Consider the following 9,446-nt stretch of genomic DNA (forward strand, 5'->3'; position numbering starts at 1 on the left):
GGCACCGCTGGGTAAGGGGCACATGTTCCCCAGCTGGGGGAGGTCCAGATTTGTTTGCCCTCTATGCTCCCCATGAAGAGTGAGGAATGCTGCAAACTGTGCACTTTCCTCTCACTCCATGACAAAGGGGAACAGCCAGAAATATTCCCATATGAATGGGAGGAGCGTCAGCAACCCATCACCCTTCCTAAAGGGTACCTGTGAGGTATGAGGCTCGAGGCTGAGGCAGTCCCAGACAGGGAGGACTCCCTCAGCCAGCTCTTTTCACCCACTTGGTGATCCTGTTTTCTTTCTGTATGCTTTTATGAGAAGCAATCTCATTCTGGGCACATCCCATTTTCCTGGCATAACCAAACCCTTCTCTTCTTTTAAGTTATGATAAGAGGAAGCTGTATAATGCTTTTGGTGGCCCTAGCTCTTACCATTTAGGAAGAGTTCTTGAATGGACAGACACACAGACAAATTCTCTCAAATATATAGTAGATTTAAGGATCTCCAAAATGTCTGCCTACTAACAGATTCAGCACTATCATAGTTATATAAGCTCATGTTCTCCTATTATACAACCATATGAGATTGTAAGCACATATTTATTAGAGAATACCACAATATCTATTAAGAGTCAGGAAACCACTGTTGGCCTCCTGTAGCAGACACTAAAGAAATTAGGGATTTTAAAATATGTGTAATTGTGTAACCACTGAAAATTTCAGCAGCTACATGCAGCATGGCAGCCAGCTCCTCAGGTGTGCACCGTCTGCCACTCTGAGGCAGCAGTTGGCTGCCTGGGAGCTGGATCAGGAGGTGTGTGTGTATAAGTAACTGATAAGCTCATGCTTATTGATTCCCACTCTAAATGGCTACACTCTGACATTCCTAAAAGAAATATTAGCAAGAACTGAGTAACATACTAGTTGGATAGACCAGGTGAATTAGTAGATCTTCTCCATCTCTAATATCTAGAATTTTGCATAAGTTAAAATGATTCACTGCCTATTGACAAGGCAATGCTAGTATTAATTCTGAAGAGTAGATTTTATTAAAACTAATATTAATTACCAGAGACTTTTCAGATGAGTGTTCTTAAAAAATTATTTATCTGCTGCAGTTCTCATAACATGCTGGGTCAGCTGCTTGATTGTTGGGTGCTATGTGGCATCACAAAATAAGAAGTCGGAGGGCTGATTCCTGAGTTTGTGTCAGTGAACCTAGTGTCTATATAAAAAAGCCTTCCTTTAAGACGGTGAAAGTTCACAGTTTTATCTCTTTCCCCAGGGGAGAAGCCATACAAATGTGAACTGTGTGACAAAGGCTTTGCCCAGAAATGCCAGCTAGTTTTCCACAGTCGTATGCATCATGGGGAAGAGAAACCGTATAAATGTGATGTATGCAATCTGCAGTTTGCAACTTCAAGCAATCTGAAGATTCATGCAAGGTGAGTGAAAGTATTAAGTAAAGCCCTGATCCTGCAAATATTTATGCACAAGTTTAGTTTCACGCATGCGAATAGTTGACTTAAACTGTTGCTTGCACTTGAAGTTTAGTGTACATGTGCACATGCACGATTAGACCTAAAGAAAGGTTGTACTTGTTTTTGTCATTCCCAGTTCTTCCCTACTTTCAGGTCCAGGTTTTCATTGCGACTAATGTATGTGCTCGGTATTCTTCCTTCACCCAAGGTATTTATTTGGTATAGTAATCCATGTGGGATCATTCATCTTAGGGCCCCCTTTGCATTTGATACTATTTTCCCTTTCTAAACATACTGAGAAAGATGACTTCTCTCCCATTGGTTTTTTTGGTTTGGGGTGAATTCCTTTATGTTTGCTGGCAGGGGAGGTTACAACATGTCTTTCTGCAGTGGCTGTCAGTGTTGTTTGGTGTTTAGTTTTCATACTAGAGTGACAAGTCTTGCTTAATTTCTGGGTTCACCTATTTCCTGTGCAACGCCCTTAGCCTGCCACTGAAGTCAGTGGGACTCTTTCCATTGACTTTTTGAATTGGATCAGGCCCTGAGGATGAGAAACTTATATCTGAAAACTAGGCTCTAATCTTTCTCTTGTTTGGCCACAATATATCCCCCTTTGCAAGGCCGGAGATAACTGATATAACACAAAGTACCTTTCATCTTGTGTCCTCTTCTCCCTTGTGTGGAATTCTCTTATGTGTGTGTTTCTTAACAGGAAGCACAGTGGTGAGAAGCCCTATGTGTGTGATAGGTGTGGACAGAGGTTTGCCCAGGCCAGCACGCTTACGTACCATGTTCGTCGCCATACAGGAGAGAAGCCGTATGTGTGTGACACCTGTGGGAAAGCATTTGCAGTGTCCAGTTCTCTTATCACTCATTCACGAAAACATACAGGTGAGAATAAATGAGCTACTGAGTAAGTTGGCATAAACTGGGGGTTCAGCTTGGGGAGGGTGGCTGCAGTGGAAGAGGTAAAAGGAGCAGTTGGTAATACGTGAGTCTAAAGAGCAGACTTGGGTAGAAGGGGAGTCTGCATTAGTGAAGTCTGCATTAGTGGATATGGAATCTGTATAGGACAAGGGTGGGCACCCTGCCACTCCCCCACCGTCAGACTAATTGAGACCTGGTGACGGGGGAGCATGCAAAGTCTCCTCCCCTGCCAGGGGTGCGTGGCACCAGAGGGAACTGCTAGCAGGGATAGGGGTGAGAGACTTTGCATGCTCCCTCCGACCTCAGGCCCTCCTTTGGCTGCGACGCCTAGAGGGAACTGCCAGCTGTCTTAACAACTGGTGATTCTCTCTAGGCACCAGAGGCAGGGGGCAAAGACTTCACACACTTCCCATCCTCAGATCAATCAGGGTCCGTGGGCAGGGGAGCACGAAAGTCCCCTGGTCCCGCACCTTCCATGGTGGCCCGGGGCCACTTAAGAAATGTATGAAGTGGCCCCCCTTTTAAAATTACAGGCAGTCCCTGGGTTACGTACAAGATAGGGACTGTAGGTTTGTTCTTAAGTTGAATCTGTATGTAAGTTGGAACTGGTGTCCAGATTCAGCCGCTGTTGAAACTGACCGCCAGTTCTGACTTACATACAGATTCAACTTAAGAACCCCAAGCGTCCCCAAGTCAGCTGCTGCTGAAACTGATCAGCAGCTGATTCCAGGAAGCCTGGGGCAGAGCAACTCTGCCTCGGGCTTCCTGTAGTCAGCGCTGGTCAGTTTCAGCAGCGGCTGACTTGGGGACGCTTGGGGCAGAGCAGCTGGGGTGCTGCTGGGTTGCTACAGTAGCACCGCTCCTCAGCGCTACTGGACCAACCCATCTGCTCTGCCCCAGGCGTCCTGATTCAGCCGCTGCTGAAACTGACCAGCAGCGGCTGAATCAGGACGCCTGGGGCAGAGCAGTTGGGGTGCTGCCGGGTTGGTCCAGTAGTGCCCAGAGCGGCGCTGCAGGACCAACGGGCAGCGCCCCAGCTGCTCTGCCCCAGGGTCCAAAACAAAAGCCTGGTCTGCTGGGGGGGAGGGGCACACTAGCTGCGCCCCCCCCCCCCCCCCCCAGCAGACCAGGGACACGGGGAGCAAAGCCACAGCGGGGTGCCGCGCCTCTGAGGCTTTGTTCTGGCAAAGCCTCAGAGGCGCGGGACCCCGCCGCGGCTGCGGCTTCGCTCCCGGTGTCCCTGGTCTGCTGGAGACGGTCCCCAGCAGACCAGGGGCACCGGGAGCAGCTTTTCTCGCCCCGGAGGTCGAGGTGGCGGATTGCTGCCTGCGAGCTCCGGGGTGAGAGAGCCCCGTTCATAAGTGCAGATCCGATGTAAGTCGGGGACTGCCTGTATTGCTCACCGCTTTACAGGAGAAAGTACCAAAGTCATGGCAGCTTTTTCTTTGGGGGTTTCTTAGCAGTGCAAATCTCAATTTTCATTGTGGTCTGGGGAGCTCTTCACACCATTGTACACTGACTCTGTTTAATTTGTATTTCACACACACATCTGTATATTAAAATATTAACCTTTTTGTGTACCCTCTAGGAGAGAAGCCATATATTTGTGGCATTTGTGGCAAAAGTTTTATTTCCTCGGGAGAGCTCAATAAACACTTTCGGTCTCATACAGGTTAGTTTCCAGACAGGCCACTACTATACATTTCTTTTAGTATACTCTTGCATTTAAAATATGATGTACTGTGCTATAATTGAGACATAAATTAAGATCACATACTATATATCTGTGTTAACGCATTTAAAAATGGATCAGATAGATTTCTTTACAGAAAAACTAAACTCTTGTATAAAAATAACGAGACTTCTGCAGGAACTCCAATGCTAACCTTTGTGTGAGTCCACATGTTGCTTAATCTCTTAGGGTATGTTTACACAGCAGTGTTATTTCGGAATAATTGGTGTTATTCCGAAATAACCTAGTCCGAGTTTACGCTACAAGCAGTTATTTCAACATAGTGTCGAGTTGGAGGACTTTTTACTCTGACTCCTGTAACCCTCATTTTACGAGGAGTAAGGGAAGTCGGAGGAAGAGTGCTCTTTCTCAGACTTCCTGCTGTGTAGACAGCGCCAAAAGCCAAAATAAGCTATTTCGACGTAAGCTGCGCAATTGACATAACTCAACTCAAGTTGTGTAGCTTATTTCGGCTATAGCCCTGCTGTGTAGACGTGCCCTTAGAGCCTCCATTTCCTCATCTGTAAAATAGAGATACTTTTTAAAACCATTTTGTGGATTATAAAGTGCTGTCTAACGGTGAAGCATTATAATAAGGAGGTAGCATGGGAAATATTCTCTGTGTGCGTGTATATATATAAAAAAACTTTTCCTGCATCCCGCCACCCATAAGCCCCATAGCTTCTTCCCACTGAGCTTTGCATACAGCAATTATGTGGATCAGTGACCCAGCTTCACTCCAACCCCTTGCCATGCACGCTGGGAAGAGTGACCCTAAAGAAGCTTAAGCAAGGCCCTGTACGTAGAGCCTGAGTGATGAGCCATCATTCTCTTCCCACTGCTGGGTCCCGGCTCTCCAATGCTGTTGGGAAACAAGGGGCACACCCAGGCTCCTGCTGTCTCCTTGCTGTGCTGCACAAGGATACACTTTCAAGGGGAGAGCTTCCTTCAGCCCTGGCTGCAGCTGAATCCAGCTCCTCCCCCACCCCGGGCAGCCTTCCAAGGGGTTGCGTCCCTAGTCTCCCCAACTCTGGCTCCAGCAGCCCCCGCTGTAGTAGGGCTGCCTCAGAAATGGAACCGATCCAGCGTGTTGTGGCTGTGCTCCCAGAACGAGAGCCTGGGGCTGGAGTCGGAGTGGGAGCTTGGAGGCATCTGGGACGAGGCAGCGGTGGCGCGTAAGAGAAACAACTCCTTGGGCCAGTAACCACCATGGCCACATGCAGGTGACCAAGTTCCGGGGGCTGCTGGTGCCACAAGCAGGGGGAAGTAGTATGAGGAGAGGGAGGCACCGCCGTGGAGGCTAAGAGGCAGCCTGCTCTTTAAATAGGGCCCAGTTCTGATGAAGCTTGCTGTCTTCCAGCTCCCCCTTTCCTCCCTGGTGCTCTGGGAGCTGCAAGGCTTCCCCCTCCCTGGTGCTGGGGAGGGGGGGGAGCTGTGTGGCCTCCCCCGTGCTCCAGGGAGCCGCGGGAGTTGTGAGCCATGTGGCCTCCCCTCTCCTCGTCCCCATGCTTGGGATGTGGGCGGGAGCCGTGCAACCTCCTGCCAGCCTGCTGTGGAGTGGGTGGGCTTGGCGCTAGCAGTGCATCCTGGCTGTCCTGGCGTGACCCCGCGTTGTAGCTTTTGGGTGGGGGTGAGGAGTGCAAGGGCCTGTTCCCTGGCAGTGGCTGTAGCATGTCTCATGGCAGCGCCACTGCCTGGTTCCCTTCTACCCAAGATGGTGGAGAGCCTCCCTGAGCATGAGTGGATCCTGTATGAGATGGAGAGCTTGGACATCGCCTCCATCCTGCGGTGAGGGACTGGAGTTAGGGGGTCTGTAGACAGAGATGGGCCTCCCGCCTGGCGACACCCAGGGGTTGGGCGCAGTACCCCCCCACCCCCCCAAGGCACCCTGGTTCTGGTGAACTCTGTGAAGGTGCAGGTGCCCATCCAGGGGTGTGGTGGGTCAGGAGCAGAGAAGGGTGCAAGTGACTTTAGCCATGGAGAGTGCAGCCAGGCTCAGTGCAAGACTAACAGGCTGTCTGGCTGTGAAAGCAGCCACCGAGAGGGGGGTTGGTGAGTGTAGTGAGCAGGGGGCACAGCCCCCTAGTAAATATTAAAGAAATTATTCACATTGTAATATTGCAATTTTCAGATAAACATTTTTACAAAGACTAATTGGGTTTGTGATCTGCTCATAGGTTGATTTGCTTCAAATGAAGCAGTCAGTCCTCTATTCACCATTTTCATCTTGTCTTTCTTTGAATGTTTTCATTCTGGATACAGTTCTTAGATGGGTTTAGTTTATAAAACCGGTAAAGTAATTTTTATTGCAGTTATTTTGCTACCGTCTGTTCTATAGGCAGCCTAAGAAATAGTTATTCTGTCTTTTTGAAATTATGTTGTGCACTTCTAATTGTCAAATCATTTTTCAGGTGAACGACCATTTATATGTGAACTCTGTGGAAATTCTTACACAGACATAAAAAATTTAAAAAAGCACAAAACGAAAGTCCACACAGGTAAGTGTTAGTCTTGTAAAAATGATTTTTGGTGTCAAAAAATAATGATTCTGCTTTAGTGCTGAATAAATGTTTTTAAATGTAACACAGAATTAGATAAGAAAAGAGGTGGCCAGTGGGCCAGATCTGGCCTGTGGCCACCTTGCCAACATTCTCTCTCCACAGCAGGGTGCCCCGGGGCCACTTTAGAAGCATATGAAGTGGTCCCCTTTTAAACAGCTGGCTGCTAATTGCTCTGCAAACTGGGGAGAGAGGGTAGAATTTGTGTGCTGTTCCACCCCCAGCAAAATCCCTCAGCTCCAGTTGGCCAATTTCTGGCCAATAGGAGCTGAGAAATTTTGCTGGAGGCAGGGGCAGAGGAAAGGCTCCTTCCTCCCTCCTTCTCAGTGCTGGAGCAGAGCCATGTGGAATAGCCCGCCCTGCAGACTCAGGTTCCTGCTGGGCTGATGACTGGGAGCTGCCTAGGTAAGAGTCTCACAGCCTGCCTCTTGCACTCCTCCCCTCTCTTCCTCTCCACCCCTGGTCAGCAGGCCCTTCTGCCCTAGGTCACCACCCCAACCCTCTGTATCCCCTCTTCCTATCTGCTCCAGGTCACAACTCCCAGACTCTGCACCCCCCCCATACATGCCTCCCTGAGGCCAGAATCCTCTCCATCCATACCTCCAACCCTGCTCCAGATCATAACCTCTTCCTTCACCCAAACTCCCTCTCAGATCCAACACCCCCTGCTTTACCCCAATCCTCTATTCCAAGCTTTCTTCTGCACCCCACCCACTATCCCAGACCTCACCCCTGCTCCATAGAAGTGTGTCCCTTAACTATTTACCAAAATCTTCAGTGTAATCCTCCCCTCCCAATTAAAAATTATTGCCCACCCCTGCTCTAATGGCGCCCACACTTTCAGATAATAAGGATTGGAAAAAAAGCAGGTTTGAGAATGAAAGGTCTTGGGGCGATTTTAAAAAGAAAATGTGGTGATGGCTACAGCGTTAAGCCACTGTTTTCAATAGGGAATGAGGGATTGCTGACTTGAATATTAATACAGTAAACTTCCGATAATCCGGCACCTTTAGGACCCAAGGGGTGCCGGATTATCAGATATGCCGGACTATCAGAAGGTGGGGCTATGAGGGGTCTGGAGTAGGGTGGGAGCCACCCCAGACCCCTCATAGCCCCCCCCCTTATGATAGTCAGGCTCTGCCCCAGGAGTCCCTGATTCAGCTGCTGCTGGTCAGTTTCAGCAGCGGCTGAATCCCGACGCCTGGGGCAAAGCAGCTGGGGTGCTGCCGGGTTGGTCCCGTAGCGCCGCCCCTCGGCGCTGCCGGGTTGGTCCCGTAGCGCCGCCCCTCGGCGCTGCCGGGTTGGTCCTGTAGCACCACCCCTCGGCGCTGCGGGACCAACCTGGCAGCACCCCAGCTGCTCTGCCCCAGGGGTCCCCAAGTCAGCAGCTGCTGAAACAGATCAGCGGCTGATTCCAGGAAGCCCCGGGCAGAGCAGCTGTGTCCCGGGCTTCCTGGAATCAGCCACTGATCTGTTTCAGCAGCGGCTGAATCGGGGACCCCTGGGGCAGAGCAGCTGGGGGCCTGCCAGGTTGGTCCTGCATCGCCGTCCTTTGGCACTGTGGGACCAACCCGGCAGCACTCCAGCTGCTCTGCCCCAGGCGTCCCCAAGAGCAGCTGGGGTGCTGCCGGGTTGGTCCCGCAGCCCCGAGGGGCAGCGCTACCAGACCAACCCAGCAGCACTCCAGCTGCTCTGCTCCCGGCTTCCCCGATTCAGCTGCTGGTCAGTTTCAGCAGCAGCTGAATGGGGGAAGCCTGTCCGGCTGCCCCAGCACTTCTGGGTTCCTGATGGTGCCGGACCATCAGGAGTCCCGGAGCATTGGATGCCGGACTAATGGAGTTTTAATGTATTTAAAGATTTGGTCTCATCTAATAAAATTGTGAATGGTTTCTGTTCTAAACATCTGTGAAAGTCGTCTGGGTCACAAAAGACTTTTATGAATCCTATTCAGTATGCTTTCCTCCACATTCTAATGGCTCTCAAAAGTAAAGATTTCTGGTTTCTGACACATACCAATTCCAGGAATTGCTCGTCCTGATTCTTTGTAGGCCTAGTGTTTCTTTATGTAATGATTAAAGACGGTGGGTTAGTTAGTTTGGTTTATATAAGTCAGAATTAATCCAGGTCTGAGCTGGATTAACAGGCACACAAACTCAGACAGCTGGTGTAATGTTTACAATTACGACTTCTACCCTAAAAAGATTTCTCAGTTATACCTAGTCCTGTTCTTCCTAGATTTATATGCACGTGTTTAAATGGTAGTAACTTACATTGCTTATAGTACTGAACATGGAGGAGTTGTATGTAAGCAGTTCAAATGATGATGTAAACAACCTCCTTCCAGATTGGCTTCCCATGCTTTTTTACAGTGGTTCACATATTTCAATACATAAGTGCATAAAATCCCTAACCACCTTGTCTTTAGTTCTTTGAAAAAAGAAATCATGAAGGCTGGCCCAGATAGTACAGGATGTTGGGAAGAGTCTAGCAGAATGAGAGGACAAGTAACATGCAGTGGCAGCGTTGAGGGTCATGGACTGCTGAAACTGCAGTTAGAAGATGGATGGAGAAGATCTAGTACAGCAAGAAGAGTGTTAGGCAGAGACAAGCTGTAAGCTGCTAGAGAGAGTTTGGTGGAAGTGGAAAGATTCAGGGCTAGGGGAGACTGTGAAAGCAAGTTAATGAAAGGCCCAATGTCGCCTATGTCAGTTGAGAGCTGACCAAACTGATTTTTCAGAAACAATGAGCAGTCCTGTGG

At 49.4% G+C, this 9,446-nt stretch overlaps 1 protein-coding gene across 6 annotated transcripts in view; it reads left to right on the plus strand.

Moving 5' to 3' along the window:
• Positions 1-9,446, plus strand: part of MYNN (myoneurin) — a 35,084-nt gene that overhangs the window by 9,913 nt on the left and 15,725 nt on the right. For all 6 annotated transcript variants that reach the window (XM_006131712.4, XM_014577866.3, XM_075937896.1 and 3 more), the window contains 4 exons: positions 1,276-1,435; positions 2,184-2,362; positions 3,987-4,070; positions 6,542-6,628. In XM_006131712.4, coding sequence (XP_006131774.1) covers positions 1,276-1,435; positions 2,184-2,362; positions 3,987-4,070; positions 6,542-6,628 — 510 coding nt within the window. The remainder of the gene's footprint in view (positions 1-1,275; positions 1,436-2,183; positions 2,363-3,986; positions 4,071-6,541; positions 6,629-9,446) is intronic.

This window comes from Pelodiscus sinensis, chromosome 10, assembly GCF_049634645.1.
Source record: "Pelodiscus sinensis isolate JC-2024 chromosome 10, ASM4963464v1, whole genome shotgun sequence".
NCBI lineage: Eukaryota > Metazoa > Chordata > Testudines > Trionychidae > Pelodiscus > Pelodiscus sinensis.